The sequence below is a fragment of the Phoxinus phoxinus genome (genome assembly GCF_949152265.1).
Source record: "Phoxinus phoxinus genome assembly, chromosome: 21".
Classification (NCBI taxonomy): domain Eukaryota; kingdom Metazoa; phylum Chordata; class Actinopteri; order Cypriniformes; family Leuciscidae; genus Phoxinus; species Phoxinus phoxinus.
This window is the reverse complement of record NC_136896.1, coordinates 21,573,989-21,598,400: the sequence shown is the minus strand read 5'-3', so window position 1 is coordinate 21,598,400 and position 24,412 is coordinate 21,573,989. Positions and strand designations below refer to the sequence as shown.

The following is a 24,412-nucleotide window of genomic DNA, read 5'->3' as shown; positions in this document are numbered from 1 at the left end:
CGTCCTCCGAAAGCAGCATTTATCAGTTTTCAGACGTAGCCCTTCACTTGCATTGTTCCTGATTGAATCTGCTGTTTGAATTATTGATTCAATGACTCACAAACTTGTCACCGCTGTTTTACTTTCATATTTAACGTATCATTTTACTCATATTTAACATATAATTTTACATTAAATTCAAAATAATTTTATTTAGCTATATTCAAAATGTCAGATTTACAATCGGGGGTCGAGTGGCTGTTGCAAATAACAGTGACGGGTTGCGGGTCTGAATGGCCTACTCGCATTAAATGTAACTTTAACAATCATGCAAATAAAAAATGTGACAAATTTGACTAAAATATTTGTTTATGGTATTTTTGACTCAAGTGGTCCTCACTGAACTGATGTTAACATGTATGTTTTCAATGTAACCTTTTTCATTGTTTGTTTTCATTAGTCACATGTGTTCCTTTGTTTGAATTCCCCGCCTGCACTCATCATCATCACAGCTGTTTGTCATTTTCATCACCATGTGTATATTAGTTCCTCACCTTTACTCAGTGTTGTCTAGTCTACGTTTATGTTAGCATCAGTGTTTGTTCTAAGCCATCTGTGGATTACCTTTTGGATTTTTACTAAACTCTGTGTTTTGAATCATCTTCTGCTGCTTCATCGTCTGCCTGCACCTTGCTGACAACAGGCCTATTGTTTATTTGAAGGAATTAAGGGTGCAGTTTTGTTTTTATCCTTGTATTGTTCAACTGGTTGAAGTTGATATGGGATTTAAAAAGTAATAAGTAATCCAATGCCTTTTAGAATAGTACAGTAATCTAATTAAACGATTATGTATCTAGCAAACGAGAATCGCTAAAATTATTGAATATATTTCGAGACAAAGGCCTTGTTAATGGTTTTGTTCAAGATAAAGCTATAGTTTTTCAATAACGGAAGGTGTAAAAGATGGTATTTGGGGTGCTATGCTTTCCTGTAGCTCAAACAGTAGAGCGTTATTGGCTCTTGCATCGCCAAGGTCATAGGTTTGATTCCCAGGGAAAGCAAAAACTGATAAGAATGTTAATGTGTAAGTCGCTTTGGATAAAAGTGTCTGCCAAAATGTATAAATGCAAAATAAATGCAAATGGGGTAAAAGGCGCCCCTGCTGTTGGGGCTAAAGGTATAATAATTAACATGATGATAAATAGCTGGCTGACTTTTCCATTTGTTGACGAGACATGGTTAAATTCAGATGGTATATCAAGTTGGGTGTCCGCCTTAGAGATATTCACCATATTTATAATAAAACCATCATATTTAAAAATATGATATTAATCATATAATAAAATATAATTTATTGTTACCACTGTAAATATATATTAAATTACATGGGATCTCCTTCAATGCTTTCAGAATCTTTACTTTATTAAAAATAATTTTGTTGCTGTAGCCGATTTTAAAAAATATATATTTATATTAACCTATTTTAATGACAGTATATTTAATGAACATACTAAAATAGTACAAACTTTGTTAAAGTGATTGTTTTAAACAGGTATTAAGTTAGACATTATTAAAAAACATTATTTTAGCTAAATAATGTGTATCACTGTGTGCCTGTTGCTGCCCCATGCTGATGAGCCTTTTACCCCGTGATCCATACCCACATTTCTGATATATTTTCACAGAAATGTGTTGCTCCATAAATGTTCAATATAATTTATGCTATCATGGGTTATGGGTAGGGTTAGGGTGTGGGGGCTGGACGTCAAGCTCCACCCATTGGTTCTCCCATAGGGGAGTGCAACTGTAGCCAACTGAGAAAATCTCCGAAATATTATTATTTTGCGACAAAATCAGACATTACCACGATTTTGAGTCACTTATCCAGTTATTCATCGCAATTTTGTCATAAAAAAATATTTGACAGAATGTAGGCTATGCATTCAATGAAACAAACGCAATGAGCAATGCATGTAGCCTAAAATACAAAATAATACATTAGTGCCTCATATGTCCCTGATTAATAGGTCAGAGCTGCTAAAGTGTGTCAGTTAATGAACGGCAGTCTTCCTCCATCCGCTTCCGCGAAATATGATCTCATTAAATATGTATCCTTTAATATGCGTCATTTCCCCACCATTTTGATCAATAACATGAAAAAGAAATACTGTAAGAATTTGAGGACTCCTATAAAATAATACAGAACCTGGCGAAAAGGAAAAAAGTGCCCGCAAGCAACATCCCAGTTTAGGATCTTCCACGTTTACACATCCGAACTCCTCCTACAAGAGCCCACAACTCACTGTCGAGCCCTCACAAGCCTCACTCGCAGCCTACATTTTCCTTAAAATGCTACAGAGGATTGTTTTGAGTTTATTGCTGGCGACGTGGTTCTATGTGGACTGTAATCCAGGGCCGATCGATGATATTGCAGTTGATCGATATTTCATCCCCAAGCCGTGCGTCAGAGAAGTGAAATCCGGAGATTTCGTGCGGTATCACTATAACGGCACTTTTACTGACGGAAAACGGTTTGACTCTAGGTGAGATGATTCAGCCAAGTGTTTACTGAGTGATGTTCATTCTTTGCATCTTGCACATTACAATTTCACTTTTACTTTTTACTTTTGTCATTAACTAAGCTAGGCATTGGGTTTGGTTTATTGTCTACCCATGATTTTCTGGACACCATTATGTTTTTTTATTTTATTTTTTATTGTAAAAATAGGCTACTTTCATGATATTCTTTTAAGCATCTTTTGTAGTAGGCTAGCTATTATGCAAATACTAGGTTTGTTCAAGATACAAAAACTTTATTGCATATTCTCAGACACTGGTGAGCTTCATTCATACAGCTTTTTTTTGGTCATCATGGTGTATCATACGTGGACAAAAAAAAAAAAAAAAAAAAAAAAAAAACTTGGTTTTGGGCCTCCTCAGCCTCATGCATCTTTTCGAACTTAAATACAACTACTCCAATTATAAATTCCAGGATTTAATACATGATAGACATTGCAGCAATGTTTTCCTGTAAGCTTTGAAATGGTGTAGAGGTACATTGTCAAAAAGAGCTACTTAAATAAAACAGGTTGTGTAAATACGCTTGTGTAAATACTTGTGTAAATACCCTTGATTGGTATTTCGTGATTTACAAAGTGTGTGTGTGTGTGTGTGTGTGTGTGTGTGTGTGTGTGTGTGTGTTTATGTGCTGTATATGTACCTTTGAGAATACATATCAATTTTCTCTTTTACTGCAGCTATGATAGCGGGACTGCATTCTTTGGACAGGTGGGGCATAAGTGGCAGATTGCTGGTGTAGACAAGGGCATTCTGGGTATGTGTGTGAATGAGCGCCGGAGGATCACTGTACCCCCCCACCTGACCCACAGTAGCCAAGCAGCAGGTAATATACTCAAACACACCTTTTACATTGATAAAGTGTACATACTATTTCTCGAAATTGTAAAGCAGCCCAAAAACTATTTGGACACACAAGTCTTACACACCCTTAAAAATGTTTGGGACTGGGCATTCGATATCAAAGCAAGTGTGTTCAAGCAAATGATGCTAAAACTCCTGTCTTTTCACTTCTTTCTTCTTTTTGTGAAACGCTTATTAAAATAATTGCCATATGGTTAAAGTACCCCCTGAGATTTTAAGTTAATATTTCAATAATTTAGTGACACATTAGTGACACACTCATGTTCACAGTTCTCTGATGTCGGCTAATGGTCTCATGACAAGCAAATAAATAGATCAAATGTTTAATCTTTTATTGTTTTATTTGGACTTTATTGGTAGTCTTTTTTTTAGTTGTTATAGTGTATGTAGTGTATACACTGATTACATTCATTACATTATGTATGTGTGTGTATAAGTGTACACTATACATTACATTCACACTGGGGTTTTAGGAACCCAATCAAATGTAATAACAATTATTATGTTTTAACTCCAATTACCAAATTAATACAGAAATATAGTACTGTTGTAAATTACAATTTTACTGTAAAAAAATAGTTTTTATAAATTTGTTACAAAACAATTTTATGTCTTAATTAAATTCTTTACTTTCGAGCTTTATACATTCCTTTTATTTAGGTGGAATACTACTAAAATGCTGTAAACTGCCCACAAAAATGTTGGAAATTACACATGTGTAAATAAAGTGAACCTACAGTAGCATACATTGTATTCCCAAATGCATGCAGAGAGTTTGCTGCATTTCCAGTGAACAGAGAAGCTCTCGGATGCTGTATACACCTGACCACTAGCTGCTCACAAAGCCAGTACAGTTTTTTTTTAATTAAATCAGACTATACAGTTTTTTGAATTAAATCGCAGCCTTTGATTTGATTATTACCCTAAACAATATCACAACTCTCATGCAGCCCCATTTATTTATTTAAAATTTTCATTGTATATAATTATTCGTTTTTAGCAACTCACAAACCCCCAGAGGATCGCAAACCACCGTTCAGAAAGTTATGAACCACAAGCATTTGCAATCACTGAAATATGTATTCCTTCTGTGTCGTTTTAGGTGGTACAGTGCCGCCGGACACAACATTAGTGTTCGATCTGGTTCTGCTAGACATCTTTAACAGGGCAGACCAGGTTCAGACCAAAGTCCTCACTACACCTAAAGACTGCAAGCGCTCAGTCGTGAGGACGGACTTTGTGCGTTTTCACTTTAATGCGTCATTGCTGGATGGCACCGTGTTTGACTCCAGGTTAGTGCTGCTTCATGTCCCAGTTACCTCAAATAATAATGATTGTTTTCAAACAGGTTTCGTGAACGCTCCTGCCTTAAACTTACACTCTTCACTGAGCAATGTTTTGTTAGTACAACCCCCAGCCGAACAGGGAACGTTCTCAGAACTCTCGCAAGGTTAACAAAGTTAATCTGGTCTTTAAAAAGGTTCTCAAATTTAGCACAAAAACATTATACATCGTTCATGGGACGTTTTACCTAAAACGTCAAGTTGGGTGTTCGCCCAACATCATAAATGTTACTACTTGTTTCAGAATGTTTAGAGAACATTCAAATGTCACGTTCCCTTTATGTTTGCAAAATGAAAAATGGAATGTTCCCCTAACGTTTGCATAACTAAGCTTAAAAACTTATGTTCAGAGAACATTCAGAAATAATATTTTCGTAATTTAATAGGAACGTTAGCAAAAATTTTATATGGGTTTTTTGTATTCATCATTCTCTGAATTGTCAAAACACCTCTCCAAATGCTTGCTACGGATGCGAAAAACGCAGAAAATCGAAACCGATCAGAACTTTTTTATGACGGATGAAAGTTTCAGAGGGAGAGTATAAACGTGATTGACACAACGTGAGGTCGCTTTTTTTTTTTTTTTTACATGTGGAAATTTCTGACTCTTGCAAACTACCTTACATATGGCTTAGCAGCAGCAGTCTTTGTACATTAACCTGGCATAAAAGAATGTATTTTAACATTTACAAACTAAAGTATCTATAGTGGACACACGCCATCCATCAGATGTACCCAGTGTGAACTGTTGCACAGATGTATGTAGACTAATCTTATATGAGCATCTTGCAGCTACAAGCGTTCCCAGACGCAGGACTCAGTGGTTGGAGAAGGTTTGCTCATAAAAGGCTTGGATGAAGGGTTACTGGGCATGTGTGTGGGAGAAATACGACACTTCATCATCCCCCCATTTCTGGCTTTTGGAGAAAAAGGATATGGTAAGCAAGCAAGCAAACCATTTGCATGTGTATATAAATAACTTAAATTTTGGAAATTATTCCATTGTTTAATGTTGGACTTTTCACACTTGAAATTGTGTCAATGTAATTCTGTTGTATCTTGTTCCATGTTTCACACTGTTCATGTTTTATTTGAGTTATTCCTGGGTAATGGGGTTTCCAGATTTCACACTGCACGTTCGTAAACCCTGGGTTCTTATTCGTTTATCAACAAGATGGATAACATTACAAAAAAATATGAATCATCATTGTGATTACAAAACGCAACTCGTTTTAGTAACTGCTTATGACTGGAATACACTACAAGACTTCAGACTATGATTCAGTCGGAGGATTTCAAATGATATTTTTAACCGATTTAGAACACATTTTGATTGACTACTTGCACACTGAGGTACAAATAACTGCAACTAAGTATAAATAGTATCGAACATTATTTGTACTTGGTGTAAATAGCCTCTGCCTTTTATTTCTGGTTTTCAAGCCCTTAAAATGGTAACATGGGTTCCACACACATGTTTTCAGTGCTGCAACAGACTAGAAATTGAAATCCAACTCAACTAACAGCCAAAAACTTAATTTCACAGACTTTTTGACTGTGACATTCAAATAGATAAAGAAACAGTGAATTTTCCCAGGGTGATTTTAAAAATAAATAGTTTAAACTGTTTCAAGCTGTTTAAAAGCGATTGCCGGTCAAATGGACCCACAGCACAACATGACTTTTCATTCTTTCTTTCCCTCAGGCACAGACATCCCTCCTCACGCATCAGTGGTGTATCACATTCTCCTGGAAGACCTCCACAACCCTAAAGATGACATCATTGTGGAGTTCAAGAAGGCGCCTGAACCATGTACACGCAAGTCTGTTGCAGGCGACTACATCCGCTACCACTACAATGCCTCCTTCCTCAACGGCATCACGTTTGACTCCAGGTTTATTTCATGACTTTTTACACATTTGATTTGCTTCCATGTTGTTGGTTTTGCAGTAGATGTAGATTCTGATGTATTACTTCTAATATCACAGTTATCAGCACAACAAGACGTACAACACGTACATTGGACTGGGCTACATGATCGCAGGCATAGATAAAGGCTTGCAGGGTGTGTGTACAGGAGAGAAGAGAAGAATCATCTTGCCGCCTCACCTTGCGTATGGCCAGCAGGGGGCAGGTTAGATGATCTTAATGAATTTAAAGGACTAGTTTGCCAATGAAAGTGGAACGAAAGTGCATTGAGTAGTTTGGTGCTAATTTAAAACGTTTTAAATGAATATCATTTTTTTTTTGATGTGTGTGTGTGTGTGTGAAGACATTGGTGTACACCAGGGTTAGAAATATACTTTTTCATGAATGGCCAATATTTATCCCTGCACTTTTTTTTTTTTAACCTTTGTAAGGGAAATTTTGATAATTAAATGTAACTGCTATCTTTTATGTCAAATCCTTCAATTTAAACAATTACTTCAGAACCGATCAATCAGAACACTTGTTATCAATCAACATCCACAAAAGCCATCTTTACACTGCAAAGGTGGAACAGAGGCTGCATATGACAGCATTTATGTTTATGAACACTGACTGTTTAATACTGTTCAAAGGTAGCATACATGTATTCACACAATTGGATAATGTAAATACCTTACATAAACTCAATTAAAAAAAAACATTTCAGGTTATGGCTGCAGTTTTACTATATGACACAAATCATTATTGTCAATTATTGCTCTATTATAATAATGATTATTAATGTAGTACTTTTGGGGAAAGGGTATGACATGCCTGTATTCTGTCTATACAGTAAAAAAAAGCTATGATCTGTTTATGAATTAGTTAATTGCTTTTTACTCATTAGAAAATCAATTATATGTAAGTTTGAACTCGTGAATTTAAAAAAGCTGCAAAACGAATCTGTTGCTGTGATAATGTTCACTGACATAAAACTTTGGCGTTTTCAGCGTTGACTAATCTGAACGTGTCTGATTGGCCATTGCATTCATAAGCTCAACATTAACCTTTGTGATTGGTTATAATGCTCAAGGTGTAAAATAAATCTAATGCAACGTGAGCAGATCAAATCAACACTTTTCATTAATTATCACTTTAATTGTGTCAGCTGTAATAGATTTAGTTTAATTGTGTGGAAACTTTTATTTGGGGAGAGTTTTGGTTCATTTTGGTTGCATTTTTACCCCAAAGCCACCAATAATTTCTGGCCCTGATATACACCCACATAAGATGATGACTGTATAATTTTCTATAAAAAAGTGTTTTAATAATTTATAGTGTGGGTCATCTCCATAAATGTATTCGCCATTTTGACATGGCCCACTGTTTCATTAAAGGTTTGGAGAGAATCCTCACACTCATTGGCTGCCGCTTTTGTAGATACACTTGTAGCCTAGTTTTTGGTGATTTGCGAAAAGTGAATATTAGACAATGGAACAGAAGACAGTGAAGACGACGGGAGAATCAGTACCTGTACGTCCAAAAGAAACAGAAAAGGTCTAAAGCCAAAAACAAAAAACAGAAGCGCTAGTACCCTTGTGTGTGTTTCAAAATTATATAAGTATATAAATAAATAATTCAACCACCAGAGTGCAGCATCCACCTAAATGATGCGACAGCAACCATACTGCGTCAGAACGCCCATCTCGCCCACCTTAGTGGTGGAGAGGAAACCGAGGGATGAAGCCAGTTAGTAGATGTTTGGAGGTCTCCCATATAGGTGCTGATCAGGCTCAGCCCTGCTTTTCTTCTCTAGGCAAGAGTTACAGAATGAAGATAGATACTGGTAATTCCTGTTTGCATTCAAAATGTGAATATGCAGTAAGTGAAGCTCTGTTTTGCCCAGGTAAGGACATCCCAGGTTCGGCCGTGTTGGTCTTTGACATCCATGTGATAGACTTCCACAATGTCAAAGATCCTGTCCAGGTGGAGATCGGGAATAAATCTGCTGGGTGTAATGAAACCAGTGAGGTGAATGACTTCATTCAGTACCACTACAACTGCTCACTGCTGGACGGCACATTGCTCTTTACATCGTGAGTATCCATCCATCCATCCATCCATCCATCCATCCATCCATCCATCCATCCATCCATCCATCCATCCATCCATCCATCCATCCATCCATCCATCCATCCATCCATCCATCCATCCATCCATCCATCCATCCATCCATCCATCCATCCATCCATCCATCCATCCATCCATCCATCCATCCATCCATCCATCCATCCATCCATCCATCCATCCATCCATCCATCCATCCATCCATCCATCCATCCATCCATCCATCCATCCATCCATCCATCCATCCATCCATCCATCCATCCATCCATCCATCCATCCATCCAATTTATTTAATTATTCGTGTTTTTGAAGTGAATTCAATGTGCTAATGGTTTTGTGATTTTGTTTGTTGATCTTCGATCATTGCAGGAGCGACTATGAGGCCCCACAGGATGTCCTGCTTGGAGGGGGTAAAATAATTGATGGCCTGGATGAGGCCCTTAGGAACATGTGTGTGGGAGAGAGACGGACAGTTCTAGTGCCACCACACCTTGGACATGGAGAGAAAGGAGGTGTGTCTTATCTTGTGTGTCTATAGCCCCTTTCACACTGAGATTCTGGATAATGTGTGATCGCTTGATTTTGGTTAATTCACACTGCCAGTGATTTTCCAGAATCTGTGAGTGCGTTCACACACATCCCGTAAAGACACGTGACGTCGGGATGTGACGCGTAACGTACGCGTCGAACGATCTCAACTTCAGCGCGGATAGTAAGGAGCTCTCTGGTCTCTGTTTCATTCCAGTTTGCAGACGTTTTTACGTTCTTTCTTTGTTGATGACGAACACAAACTTCCTTCTAAGAGCAACAGAGTCGCGCGATAACTACGTCATTGCGATGGCACGTGCGTCATCACTACGACACACACCTTACGGCATTGGTCGTGGCTTTTGTTCACACAGGGCGCGTTCTGGGACTGATCCCGGCAATGTTACCCGGGACGTGTTTGCGTTCACACAGAAGGCACTCTAGCAATTTCCCGGGATCAACGCGCTGTCTGAAAGGGGCTTATGTCGTACTCTAATGTAAGCCGGTGTTGACCGTCTACCTTTGCAAATAGGAACAATGCCACTTTAACACTAGCTCAAATCCACCATGTGCTGTGACACCCCAGACAGCAACAGTGTCGGCCTTGATCCGGCCCACATCTGGAACGTGTGGAATCCACGTGTACCAGATGTGGGCCGGATCTGGGCCGACACTGTTGCTGTCTGGGACTAAAACATTGGAAAAGTCAGTGTTGACCGGCTCAGTGACAAGGGAGCTAAATTGTATCTGTATGAAATAAGGTTAAATACTTGACACTGTAAAAATGGGAGCGGGCTATGACAATGCGACACATACATACGTCCATAATGGGAACACCATGTGCTGATGAGTAAATGACACATAACTGTTTAACTTGATTAACTTGAGAAGGACGAGAGAGATGTAGGATAATAACCTTGAGACTTGTTGGTTGCAAGTGAGCTTGCACATTATATAGATAGTGCAAATATAATGTTTGTAGGCTGAAGAGGACCGCATGCCCAGCATTATTTAGCTATCTTCTAAAAGTCTTTTATTTGCGGCTGATGTAGCTGCACCTATCCTAAAGGAGTGCCCGGTGTAGTCATGAGGAGAAATGTCACAGATCTTTAATGCTTTAATGAGGTGTTAACTGAAGTGCTGTTGAGTCATGGAGAGAGTGAGGAAAAAGTGGAGTCACCTGAGGTCTGAGATTTGACATTTAAGATTTTTAATCATTAAAGAAAGAGGAGAGAAAGGAGTGTGCATTTTGTTAATGATGATGATGATGATTAAGTGGCTGTGGGCCAATTAATCCGTTTTAGAATGTTTAAGAAAAAGGGGAAATAAGCTAGAAGAGAACGGAACATCGGAGAACCCTACAACTCGAGTGAAGTGAAGATCGCAAGTACTCACAACGAAGAAACCCATGAAAGGCTAAGAGGAAAACTGCCTCCAAGAGTATCAGTATAGGGAGAAAAATAACTTACTCTGAGAACAGAGATCTTCCTATGTTAAATGTCCAAAGATATTGGAAGCCGTTTATCAGGAAGAGAAGAAGATTTCCTAATACTTGTGTGAAGAAGACGAAGTGAGGATTTGGAGAAGAGGCTGAGGTAGTCTGAGTGCATTGACGGAAAACTGGATCATCTCCACCAATATGTGGATAGAGGAAAATTTCAAGAAACCGACATTAAAAGCAGAATAGAAGAAGTGGAAAAAGTGCAGACATTGGAAACGAGAACTAGAAATAAAGGTCTATTACTATATGTGACTGAAGATAGGAGGTGAACTGAAACATGCCAAGTCATCAGATTTGAGGGTAGAGGGGGATACAATTCTAAATCATTTATAATAATAAATCTATAATATATTAAATATAAGTGTGTGTGTGTGTGTGTGTGTGTGTGTGTGTGTAGACTTTTTATATTTTTTGGAGTCTTCAAACAGCAAAAGAATAAGGAAGACTGTAATAAAGAGTTAATGAAGTGTTGTCAAATGAAACCTCATTGCCCTGTTCTCTTGTTTTCTAGCTGGTATTGTCCCTGGGAGTGCAGTGCTACGGTTCGAACTGGAGCTGGTGTCTCTGCAGAAGGGAGTTCCTGAAGGCTACCTGTTCGTGTGGCTCGAAGATAGTCCAGTTCAGCTCTTTGAGGCTCTAGACATCAACCAGGACCAACAGGTCCCTTTAGAGGAGGTCAGTTTACGGATCTTGTAGGGCCCTATGAAATCCATTTGAATTTTTTTCCCTTCATTTGAATTGTTCTGGAATCTGTTTAATCCAACTATTTCCTAATAAACCTACTGCGTTTTACATTATGGGAGGCACTTCCGGTTTGTGGAAGTTCCACTCAAAAAGACAGAAACAAATTATTTCAAATCATAAGGTTGTGCTACAAATCATCCTTATCCAATAGTTTGACTGAATAGTTCTCATTAGTTTGATCATGTTACCCTTTTTAACGTAATGCTTTATAACGTAACAGTATCTTAATGTGACATACTGTATAACATGGCAAGAGCTCTTTTCAGTCGCTAAATTCTTTTCCTCCTAATTCTTTTCTTCCCCCCCGCTTTATTCTGCTGTAACAGTATGAAAAAAGACAACATATACAGCATTGTGGTCTGCTCTCTCGATTTTAGTAAGCAATAAGGTACGAGACGCTGTGCTGTATCGTGAATAGGCCTAAGTCACGGCTGAAGGGTGTTGTTAGGCACGACGCGAAGCGTTATTCACGATACAGAGTTATTCACGATACAGCACTTGTCTCGAGTACCTTATTGCTTTTATAAAACGGTTACCACACAATACAACTATTAAAGCCGAAAAATATGTATCTATGCAACTTTCATGAAGTAAAATCACTAAAAGCCTTCCTTCCGCTGGAAAAAATAGTCCCTGACCGTAAACAGCAACAGAAGTTACATACAATATTTCGCCAATAGATGGCGGCAAAGACTGTCTTTATGAGTGAGTGAGTCAGTAGAGAAGACTTTTACATTGAAAGGACTCAAACTTGTGATCACGGAGAAGGAAGACGCAACTGACAGATGATATGGGCACGGAAAACCCCTTAACTGTTAAAAGGACAAGATATCACAGTGGACACATTCAAACAAATTTTTTATTATTATGAATATATTGGACTGACCTGAAGGAAAATGCTATATCTACTGTAAATGCAGGTCGCTTACTCGATCTCTGTTTAAGTTGCTAAGAATGGTTGCTAGGGATGTTGTGTAGTGATGCATAGAACAATTGGGTGAAGCGGCCATAGCCGTGTTTTATCGTGAATAAAACACAGCTATTGACCAATCAGAATCAAGGATTGGAACTAACCGTTTTATAATTTATGATACATCCCATGAATTATTCACTGCAGTAGGCTACCGCTACACTCGTTTTTCTTCCCCAAATCCTCGCATCTCTTTCCAGGTTTGTTTTCACACGAATGCTTTAAAATTTATTTGTACATTTGTACATACCTTTTCACTTCTGATCCCTATTGTGGTGTTTACTGTAATGTTTCTAAAGCAGGTAAATACAATATTTATTGTCTGTCAAAATGACAGAAATCATTTTGAAATATTAAGTTACTCCCATAAATTGCACAAAGCATCATGGGGCATAGACATTTTAGCAATCATAAAGCATGTCTAATTAACTGAAATCATAAAACGTATATAACTTTACAACAATTTATTAAAAGGATAACCAAAAATAAATGTTTAGGGCCCGTTCGATTTATTTTCTTTTTCACAAATTCCGTTTTATTTTCCCCAAAATTCTGTTTTTTGTTTTATTTTTTTATAATGGATTTTGTTTTAATGGTTGCATAAATGAAAAAGCATGTCTAATCAATTGAATTCATAAAACTTTTTTATTAATAATATAATTTATTACAATAATAAGGCCCTATAAAATTTTAGACTTTTGTGTTGTCTGTTTTATTTTTTCTGTATTTATGTTTTGATACAAATTTATTATCATAAACGGTGGTAATCAAATAGAAATAGAATAGAAAAATAATTATAATTATAATTATAAAATAGAATGATTTTTTATAATTATTATTATTACTTAGAAATATATTACTATTGTACAGTAGAATGAAATTGTCAGTCACAATTTCTTCAAGTTAAAATGAACTTTTATTTTGATGAGTTCTCTTTAAGACCTTTGATTTTCACATTCTAATACTACACTCACTGACTTGACTAGTTACTGTAAGTATCGTTACAGTGCTAGATATGAGACACTACTAAATGATCATTATCTTTACTATTGCTGACATACTGTATTTACTTATCGGCTCCGTTTTCTTTTCAGGGTACATGTTTTTTGCACTTAAATGCTTGTTTTATAAAGTGTCACAGTCTTTGTTACGAAAGCAATGATTTAGATTTAAACCTCACTTTCCTACCATGTCTCTGCAGTTTTCTCAGTTCATCAAACAGCAGGTATCAGAAGGGAAAGGTCGTCTGAAACCAGCTCAAGATGCGGACAGTGTCATCACAGACATGTTCAAGAACCAGGACAGGAACGCTGATGGTCTGATCACTCTGGATGAACTCAAACTAAAATCAGACGAAGACGCAGAGAAAGCACGTCACGAAGAACTGTGAAACATACACAAACACATGTGAATGTACATGCATTCAGACAGAGAACAAAGCAACAGACTCATAGTCCTGAGGCTGAAAACCAGACCAACAAGCTTTACAGTATTAAAAGTGTACATTTGATTGTTACATATTTTTATACTTTTTTTTTTTTTAGATATAAAAAATTCAGATCTCTAAATGCATTTGTGCCATTGAATAAAAGTTCCAAACTAAAGTGTTTGCAAAGTAACATTTTGTTTCGAAATGGAACATCATGAATACACTTAAAAAAAAAAAAAGTGAGCTATTTTTGTTTACTTTTTTTGGACTGAAAATAAGTGTTTAATTTGTCTAGTTTTTATGGATTTCTTAAAGAAATTATACTTTGCTAAATGAATACCTTTAATACGGGGAAAATGTATGTAAGTAATAAACTAAGTATGATGTTAAATTCACTTAAAAAAGTATACTTGCAGCATAAAAACTAATAAACTAGTAGTTTACTGAGAGTATACTTAAGTGTACTTTCATAAACTAAAAAGTGGGCTAGGATATATAGTTAACAGTACATATTTCCCTTGTAGTAGGCTATAGTTCACAGTATAGTTGCAATACAAAATAAATACTTGGATGTAAACTAATTCACAAAAAGTACACTAACTTTTATAAACTAAAAAGTAGACCCAATAAGTACTGAAATAGTAAACTTAAGTATACTAGTACATTGATTTTACAATACCTTCTACATGAAGGATACTTGGTAAATATAATTGGACTTTTTTTTTTAACCGTCCTTCGTTCTTCCTATTTTAATGCTCTTCTGTGATGGATAATTTTCCAGCTATAAATATTTTCAGTGGGAGAATGTAGATGTTTTAAACCTATAAGAAGACATTTTAATTTTTGACAACTTGTTGGATGTAGTGTTGTTTAATATGGTACCATTCTGCCTTATTATCTTTGCATTGGTTTCTATTGGACTTTCTGTACATAGATTTGTGTCCACTTTTCGCCAAATATTAAATATTTAAATGAAAAATACACTTAAATGCCAAACGGTCTGCTCAGTGTGCTCATGTGATATGTCTGGGCATTAATGAGTTAATGTGAAACGGACTGTGGCAAGGAAAAACTCCCTAAGATGTTTAGATAGGTGAAGAAACCTTGGAACCAAGATCAATTTGACAAATAGAGTTCCAGAAGGCAACACTGATATTGCAGTTCACCAAAACACCAATGCTGATAAAAAAGGGCTGACATTCTCAGATGCTGCTGCATTTTGAACCAACTGAAGCTTGTTGCAATTTATAGTAATCCAGATTTTCACACTGCTTATCATACAATTTTTAGTGTCGAACACGGACTACTGTAACAAAGAAGATTCTCAACGCATCTGAAGAAAATATTCAACTTTATTATTTTCTTTGTCATTTCACCATATTATTTCTCATACTAGTTTGATACTCAAACCAGTTTGGAAATAAAAATATTCTATCTGAAAATGCCTCAATCAATCCATAATTAACACTAGTGCAAGTTACGCTGCATCATAAAACATTTTAGTAAACGTAAAAGTAACAGCACTTCTAAGGGTGAGAATCAACTGTGCAGAAGAACGACTCATGGACAATATCAGATTTTTAATAAATATTTATTGCAAATCACTGAGATCCACAACATGTGCATACTTTATAACACATGCAACAAAACTATACTCGCCCTTGAAAAACTTAACAACGGCGAGAACGGGACAAGGGAACATCCCAGCCTTGCTACTCTTATTGTCAGACACTTTCTCCATTGACACGCACGCATACATACACACTCCTTTCCTCTGTGCATGAAGGAAAGAACTGATAGAGTTTAAACACTATTAAACCACATCTCAACATGAGAGACACAAAACGTACATTTCCCATTGAGTAAATACAATATCAACGATTCTACAGTCTCCAATATGCAGGAAAATGTTTGAAAAAGGCTTATTAATGCATGTTCAAATTGTTTTTTTTCTGGTATGATATGACTATGAAACTGCACAAGTCAAGACGAGAGCTATAGATACATTGTCAAAAGCCATTTCTATCTTGCATTTAGTAAAGATTTTAACATCGCAGCGTAACATTAGGTCAGCTAAGATGACATTCTTTAAGACTTTGGTATGGACAACAATAACAGTAAAATGTTCTTCAGGCAAACATTATGAATGTTTAAGCTGGTCTTGATGGTGCCAATGATTGCTTCACCCAGTGAAGTGCACTGAGATTTCTTGTTAGACACTAAACATCACACATTGAACAAGATAAGGGAATGTAAAAATAATAAAAAAATTATGATAATAAATATTTTGTAATAAGGACAAGGATGCAGTAATGGTACCATCTGTATGAGCTATATCATAATTGGGAATGTACAACAGTTCACTGAAAAAACAAAACAAAAACATTATCAATTTACGTTAACAATTATTGGCAGGAATTGCATGACAACACAAACCTATGTCTTTGAGGTGACTAAAAATATGCATAAAAAACATGAAATTAAGGAAACCGAGAGATCTCGAACTGGCACAGACTGTAAGACTGATGACAAAATCATTTTGAAAGGTTGCAATGGTCACACTGAGGTGATGGTTCCTTGACTTTATTCTGAACATGTCTGGTTTTGCAACTGTATTATGTGTAGCCTTCACACGTCAACAACTGATGCCACAACTCCATAACTAAGAAAAATAACAAATATAATCCAATAAAATGATAAGAATATAAATTAAGACGAAGGCTAATGCTGAAATTAAGTGCTTGTAGTTGTGGAGAGTGCATTTTTGCAAATACAGCCAAAGACCGTGAAAGCATTGCATTCAAGTGCAAAACAAACCAAATCACAATTAAGACCAGGAACTAATAAACAAAGTGAGGAGAATAAAGATGCAGTGGGTCTTGTAATAACTCATGGTTTGCTCTAAAAATTTGAACGGATTTGAAAAGCCAATTCATTACACCAGGACACTGTCACTCCCTGCAAAATAATCGGAAAAAAACCCACAAATGTAGATGACAAACATCACCACATGGAACGTTATGACTCAGGTAAATTAAGTGCAGCATTCTGCAAGTTGCCGACAGCGGGAATAAGGCAAATTCATGCAACGCCATGAAACAATGTTTCATGTCTACGGATATTAACAAACATATCTTTTTTACATATTTATAGGAATCTATTATTCAAACAGTCACGTTGAAAATACTCTCTTTTTCAGCATCAGCCATTTCATTCACTCTCCCAGTGATGAAATGTCACAAGTAAACAAATAACACACGTTTGAATGAGAATGGGATCATGGGAATGCTATATTATCAATTTTTTGCAGCAGCAGTACTTCTATTGAGCAATAAGGGCTCTCAGCATTCAATCTGCGATTGTAACTGCCTGCGTAGAGTTAACGTGCGACGATGCAACTGCTGCATTTGCTGCATACGGTCCCTCTGCCGTGCCAAATTCTGTGGCATTGGGTAGCGCTGACACCCGTAAAGAAAGCGGTAGGGAATGCGCACGTGGCACGCTGTGGCACGACAGCGAGGTTGAGGCATGGGCGGCAGAAGCATCCAGCGCTTGCGCTCAGCGCAATACCGATACGCCTCTTTTCGATACTGCTTATCCACATCGTCACTGTTCTTCCAGCCACCGATTACAAACACATCATCACCAAGATAGCAGATCGCTGCCCCCTCAATACTGGTAACTTCTGGCGGGAGACTCTCAAGAATATCATCAGAGATCCTTGCGGTGATCTTCTGCCGAGCTGCTTCATCACGTACGGTGGTATAACTCTTGGGACAGCAGGAAGCTGTGTGGTAGAAGTTAGTCGACGCCACAGCCATTTGGAACAAGCAGTAGTTGTCGATAAGCGGTAAGGAGTCAACTTCCTGCCATTGGCGACTGTCGGTGTCGTAGCGAGTAGTGACCGTCTTCAGCCCGTCGTCGCTGTCGGTATCTACGGGTGTTCGCGCCGTTACGTACACATATCGATCTTCGACACTAATGGCCTTGACGTCTCTTAAAATCTTAGGGGCAGATTCTAGGTTGTGCCACTTGTCTTGGTCAGGTTCGTAGACGCTCACGTCCTTGAAGCCGGGGCTGAAGTTGCCATGACCACCAATACTATACAGAATATTTTTGATGCAGGTGAGCCCAAAGGAATGCTTTCGTGTGGTGAGGTTGCTCACTTGTTCCCAGGTGTTGCGATTTGGATTGTAGCGCTCCACCGTCTTGGCAAATCCTGGTTCCATGGACCCAGCCACGTATACATGTGTATCAGTGGCAGCAATAGCGTGACCATCCAGATGGTTATGGATGTGTGGCAAATTGACCCAACGGTCCTCGTATACAAAGTACCCTACGCACTCACTCAGGTAGTCACCTCCTTCAGAGACCCCACCGACTACCATGATAACATCCATGTTCTGGCCAAATCTGGGTTGGAACGTGGCCATGTACGAGGCCCAGAACTCTGTATCTGCAGATTTGAGGTTCTCGAAGCGTATCGCATGACCCTCCACCGCCTCTGACACAAGCTGTAGGCAGGCTGCGTTCTGTGCGACCAATGGCTCGCTCTTCACAACTCTCGTAAGATAGGTCGGCTTTATCTGCGGCAGTCTGAGGAGACGAAAGAGCTCCTCGAAATACTTGACACGTTCTTCGGAGCTCTTCTGAACCCACTTGACCACAGCATCAAACAGAACCTCCTCGGAGTCAACTGTTATCTCTGCGTCAGACAGCCAGTCTCTGACCAGGTGGAACGGAAGCGTGTAAAATTCCTCATCCTGGATGACTTTGTGGAAGTTGCGACGAATCATGTCCGCAGCACGCAAGGCCAGCTGATCCAAAGTGTACATGTGTGCAAGGCTATGGACGGCCACGCAGTTGCCCAGGCTGAGCTTCCTCTTGAGAAATTCTCCACAAAAATCCTTCAATTGCACAAGCAAGAACCTGAGAGTGGAAAAGAAAATATATGATTTAAGGTCTTACAAAAACACCCCATAACATAACATTACAGGCAATACATATAATTGTTTTAGTAGTCAGCTAGAGCTGGGCATTATGATGACAAATATCGAGGCAATGATAAAGTGTCTATTTACACTTTTTTTTGCTATAATGTTTATATCACGGTATGCATATGATGATAAAAAAAATTATTACGGTAAATGCAAAGCTGTGAAAAGAACTGACACATATTTTAAGTGCGTGCTCAGAAAGTCCTATCTTACCTATCTTAGAAAGCATGCAATCCAGAATTCAGTTGTGCTCGAGCAGTCAACGTTACAGAACGTTAAAATGCCTGTCTTGGCGAGTAGGCTATTCACGTTGGTGAAGATTGGTGCTTCATTACTTTGACAGAATTTGAAAGCTGAGACTTATATCTATTTTATTATGAAATTCAAACAATAAATACCATTTTTGACGCTCTTTAATGTGGATTGACTGTAGCAGCGCGAGCGAAAGCACAGAGCATACGTGAACGGATCATTTCTTCCTCTTTACTGGTATAGTTATAGCTCGAAAAAACATGAACGAACATCAGAAGTTATGTTAAAAGATACAGTACAACTTATTAGACAATATTTTAATGTTTATATTTCAAATTATGTAATTAAAAAGTTATAATATCATTATTATTATAAAACTTCCCTTTGTAATTTAAAAGCAAGTAGCCTATACAAATCAGTTCATTTTAACCTGTAATGTACCAACTGGGGTTTCCCCCTGTATAATTTACAGCCTTAGTTGACATTTGTTTCGATTTCCCATGTACTGTACCGGATACATATACCCCAATTAATCTAGGCTATATTGAATTGAATCGTAATCTGAAATTAATCAAATCACAAGCCTGTGAATCGGAATTGAATCGAATTGTGAAATGTGTCAACATCCAGCCCTATAATGCACGGATCTAATGTACTGACACGTGTTCATTTTCTTTCCCATCTCTTTACATTCACAGTAGATGTTCACCTAATATACCTGTAACCTACTGCTGGCTATGTTGTTGCTAATATTAATCAAACAGCAAAACACAAAGATAATCACTTATCACTTATTCAATTTCTTACTTGAATAGAGCTATTGTGCTTGATAAAGTAAAGCACTGTTTATTTCATTTGCATTTTTCTTGTATTGTATTTGTCCAATTGTTTGTTATTTACATCTTTGATCTTATTTTTAATTAAAAAATATAAAATACCAAAAATAATGATATCATGACGTTATAGTGAAATAAGATGTGTCATATCGTCCACCCAAATTAATTATACACACCTAGGGTGCACAAACCTGAACAACAAGGTGGCTACAATCTGCAGGTAGATCATTTGATTTTGTTAATGTAGTGCTGCCAAGTCACCGAATTCCGCAAAAATTATGTCAAAATGCCCGTCTCTGAGAGTATCCTCGTCGCTTATGTCTTGAACCACCACCTGCCCACCGCAAAATACCGCAAGCAGCTACGATGCCAACAAAAAGACGCTGTTTGAAGGTGCCAGTGGTGATGCCCAAATGCGTCGGACATGGACTGCTTCTATGCCCAATATCATGCATTTGAATGATCAGACATACCAAAAAAAAAAAAAACGCTATCTAGGTAGGCAGCAGGGGGTTGACACATCTATGACCTGCATGGCCGTCTCTTTCTTTCTATCTCTCACCTGTCTGCCAGCTCCAGCACCTCATGCACATTGGCGGTGCTCACTCGGATCTCGCCCGTATACATGAACTGGATTACGCTCTCCACCGTCTCCTGGTCGAGGCCTGCCTCGCTGCTCCACTCCTTCATCTCCACCCGCCGCGTCACCGACTCCGAAAACTGACCACCGAGCAGCGGCGTGAAGTAATCCGTGGCCGCGGCCAGGACTGAGCGGTGTGCGGTGAACTCGAAGCTGTTGGCGGCTCCTGGAGAGCTGCTGAACGCCAGCGTCACGTCGCAGAAGAGCCCGAGCTTCCGCTGCTCGTTCTGCCGTCGGGAGAGCTCTGAGCAGTGGGTCGCGGAGGCGAACTCCTCGGCCTCCTCGGACTCTCCGTCTCCCGATAGAGAGCTCGCCGAGCTCGGACTGCCGCTGTTCCGGCTAGCGTCCTCAGGGTTCGGGGCGGCTGCGGCCATCTCGGTGTCCGCGCTGTCGTTTCGTAAAGTGCGCAGTATTTTGAGGTGGTGGAGCACACTCAAACACACACACTCAAACATAAACAGCGCTCAACATGCACATGCGCACACATACACCATACAACGCAGGAGTTGACGTTACAGGAACTGACGCGAGACATGAGGGGCAGATCTGGGAACGGATAAATAAAGAAATAGCAAAAGAAGAAGAAGAAAAAAAGAGCAAACATCCAAAGCATGATTAAACGGTAACTTATATTGTTTAGAAAGAACACGTGCATAAATGTGTATGAGATAAATGCGATTCTTGTTTTTGTCTGTAACCATTTACAAAGTCAGCAAGTCTAAGTTGTCGTGTTTTAAAATATGTTCAGATTTCGTGTAGTATATTCCAGCTTTTAGTAATAAGTGAAGCTCCGAAAACGCGCCACATCATGGTTGGCTGTCAATCAGATGCGAGCAGGACAGTTTGACAGTTTACTGATAAAGTTTCCAAATCAAACTATATATTTTCAGTAGCGGCTCCTGGCCATACATGTAGGTAGGGCAGATTCTGGGTCTTAGCGCTAAATATTTTGTAAGCTTATAATCGCTGAACACATCTGACACACGTTTGGCAGATTTCTAATGTCCTTGCGTTATTCAGCCTGAGGGTGGCGCTCTAATGATGATCGACAGACTTTAGTATAGGGATGTTCGCCGGAGTCAAATGTGACGTCACGATATGGGCGCGGTCGCGAACTGGTTGGCAGAAAGAACCAAGACATGTCGCAGACTCGCAGCAGTCTACCTGTGTTTTGTCAGCATATGCTAATTATTTGTCCGAAGAACCAAAAAAGAGATATAAGGTTAAGCTTTTATATAACCAGGGTTCATGTTCTCTGCCTGATCAATATCACCTGAGTGAGAATTGGAGCAAAAGCCCGGACACATGGCCAGATTTGACATTCGGCGACATCTATCTGTATCTCATCGACACGCCATCTATGTTTACCAGAGAGTCGATGAAGGCGTACAAATCTTTAGATGCCTATAAATTAAGTAATAATTACGAATATTACTTGTTGTAACTAAGGATAACTGGTAAATATGTTACAACTAGAGTAAAAATACAGGTGTAATTTATCCATGGGCTATATTCAATATTATCTTACCTCTGATATATAACATTGGTTAACATATACGTAAAATGTATGAATGAAAATACAATAATTTACCAAGGGTATGTCAGTGTTATACTTCCATTGCTCAGTCACAGCATGCACAAAAAGTTATGTAAACAAACACTTTGACACGTCTTCCGCGGTATTTTGTACAGTTATTCATTCATTAATTAACCCATCAATGCGATAGAACCTACTAGTAACATTTATTTACAAAATTAGTTTTAATTTTTAACGCAAAATGTAGGTAGCAGACGCGATCGTGGTCCGCTGGCTCCCATTGTTTTCCGCTGGGTATAGACGCCGAATTGCAGAAATTCAAAGCTTTCTTTCTTGATTCAGGCTGTTTAGGTACACGATAGAAGCTCTTGGGGTTATTACTCTTATCGAACCTGTTAACACAGCCGATCACAAAGCACGATACAACCATTTTCTTCTGTGTTTGCGCTGCGCTTTAAGCGGTCATTACTTTTCTTCTGCCAACCAGTGCGCGTCGTGACGTCACGGCGAACATCCCTATACGCGACAAAAGCATAGAATCTGATAGAATGCCATCTTAGAATTGCCTTTATAGTATTTATTATGAATTTAGAATGTAGTTTTAGAATATTACAAGTTAGGAATTCAATTGAGGAGAAAAGTCCTGTCAGAACAAACATAAAACAAACACAACAAACTAACTTAACATTACTGTATATAAAAGCTAATCACATGAGCGCCTTTAATCTAAAAGGTTTATACTCTCATTAATTTGATACGCCACTCCACATAGGAAGAACCAGACAGTAAAAAAAAATGCCAACTAGTAACTGACCTGATGCAGACACATGTCTGGAGCGACGAGCGAGGTTTTGCCAACATGAGGTTACGTCACGTGAAAATAAGCGGGGCAGCCAGACGAGCACGCTGCAGTTACATTTTTCACCACAGATTTACATAGGAAATATGTGGGGCGCTGTAGAGCTAAGGAGGGCTCCGAGACCGGCTGCCCCACTAGTGTCAGTAATATGCCTGCCGAATCCATGCGCTAAATTTGAATATATCCTATTCACTTTATGACTTAGTCATGACTATAGTCTCTAGAGCATCCGAAATTATTTGTGGAGAATGCTGAACACATTATGTTTATTAAATCAGTGTATTTAGAGGTCTATATTTGGATTCATATTTTGGTGGGGCAGCCTCTTCCACCTGCCGCGGCTGTTCATTTTACAAATAATTTATTTAAATCTGGTATCGTTCGGTCATTTTGCACCGGAAAATAAAGTTTTGAGTTTTTAAAAATCGCTACTTCATCAGAATAATGGTACGAAACTCTGTGACTTTAAGATAATACACTCAGCTGAAAATTGCATTTTTAAGTTCACTTATCTGCTCTAAAAAAGCGTTAAAAAATGTGATGTCACATCACATATATGTTATTAGCAGAATGCTAGCATGTTCCGGCCAACAACGGCCCCACCTGTAAGAAATCGAAAGGACATAAGTACTGGTTCATTCAACTTTCGACCTATAACCTATGTTGAACTTGCAAAGCCTACAATAAAATCTGAGATTTCTCAACGGCAATCAGGTGAAAGAGACACATTTAGCCGTATAGCCCCATTGACTCCTATTCAGTCTGCACTCGCTCGCGATCACCCCCAGTGGAATTCTAATGGAACTGCAACCAAAATCAATACAATGGGACGGAATAGGGAGTGCCAAGGCTCTCCATAGACGGGCTCTGATTCGGTGACGCTCTAAAATATCAAGAGTGCAAAATAAACACTTTTTTGATTGAATCATAATTATTGCATAAATTTTAAATAGTAACATAAAATGCTCTCAAAATAAAAAAATATTATTGAACAGAAATATATTAAACTGAATTAACTAAAGTCAAAAGTCAATTTTGACTGTGGATAACACAAGTGTGTGACTGACTCCCAGAGGGGTTAACTGTTCATTTAAACAATTTTGTTCGGCTATCCCTTTCAAAATGTCCTATTAAACATTTCTAAATAAAATCAAAAATGTATACAATGAGCCATTTAAACAACACTTGAGTACTAACAAGTGTGTGTATTTCTGTCAGGACCACTAACGTCGAATATGATTGACAATTAGCAATTAGTGATTTGATTAGCAGTTAGGATTGGCGGTATGGTTCTGTATACGGTCTATGGTTCTGTTCTGG

General features: G+C 38.3%; 2 protein-coding genes across 3 annotated transcripts; one reads left to right on the top strand and one right to left on the bottom strand.

Moving 5' to 3' along the window:
• The first annotated feature begins 547 nt into the window (after positions 1-547).
• Positions 548-15,409, top strand: fkbp10b (FKBP prolyl isomerase 10b). 2 transcript variants are annotated; one of them, XM_079596421.1, is made up of 10 exons: positions 548-710; positions 3,268-3,382; positions 4,523-4,712; positions 5,556-5,701; positions 6,469-6,658; positions 6,753-6,898; positions 8,579-8,768; positions 9,169-9,311; positions 11,340-11,503; positions 13,744-15,403. In XM_079596421.1, the coding sequence occupies exons 2-10, from the start codon at positions 3,316-3,318 to the stop codon at positions 13,930-13,932; spliced, it is 1,425 nt and encodes a 474-aa protein (XP_079452547.1). In that variant the 5' UTR covers positions 548-710; positions 3,268-3,315; the 3' UTR covers positions 13,933-15,403. The 2 variants fall into 2 exon arrangements, with proteins under 2 accessions (XP_079452547.1, XP_079452546.1); XM_079596420.1 differs by lacking the exon at positions 548-710 and adding an exon at positions 1,720-2,522 and having other exon boundaries at positions 3,237-3,382; positions 13,744-15,409.
• A 132-nt stretch (positions 15,410-15,541) lies between these two features.
• On the bottom strand, positions 15,542-23,089 carry klhl11 (kelch-like family member 11). Its single transcript, XM_079596419.1, has 3 exons — positions 23,048-23,089; positions 20,619-21,242; positions 15,542-18,900 (listed from the first exon to the last, which is right to left on the bottom strand). Exons 2-3 carry the CDS (start codon positions 21,149-21,151, stop codon positions 17,313-17,315), a joined length of 2,121 nt encoding a protein of 706 aa, XP_079452545.1. The 5' UTR covers positions 21,152-21,242; positions 23,048-23,089; the 3' UTR covers positions 15,542-17,312.
• Between the last annotated feature and the right edge of the window lie 1,323 nt (positions 23,090-24,412).

Excerpts from the sequence above, each read along its gene's own strand:
- klhl11 (XM_079596419.1), bottom strand. The coding sequence starts at position 21,151 with ATGTTTGAGTGTGTGTGTTTGAGTGTGCTCCACCACCTCAAAATACTG. Across the intron at positions 18,901-20,618 it reads GTGCTGGAGCTGGCAGACAG|GTTCTTGCTTGTGCAATTGA; the intron begins GTGAGAGATAGA and ends TTCCACTCTCAG.
- fkbp10b (XM_079596420.1), top strand. The coding sequence starts at position 2,329 with ATGCTACAGAGGATTGTTTTGAGTTTATTGCTGGCGACGTGGTTCTAT. Across the intron at positions 3,383-4,522 it reads CCACAGTAGCCAAGCAGCAG|GTGGTACAGTGCCGCCGGAC; the intron begins GTAATATACTCA and ends GTGTCGTTTTAG. Across the intron at positions 6,659-6,752 it reads GGCATCACGTTTGACTCCAG|TTATCAGCACAACAAGACGT; the intron begins GTTTATTTCATG and ends CTAATATCACAG.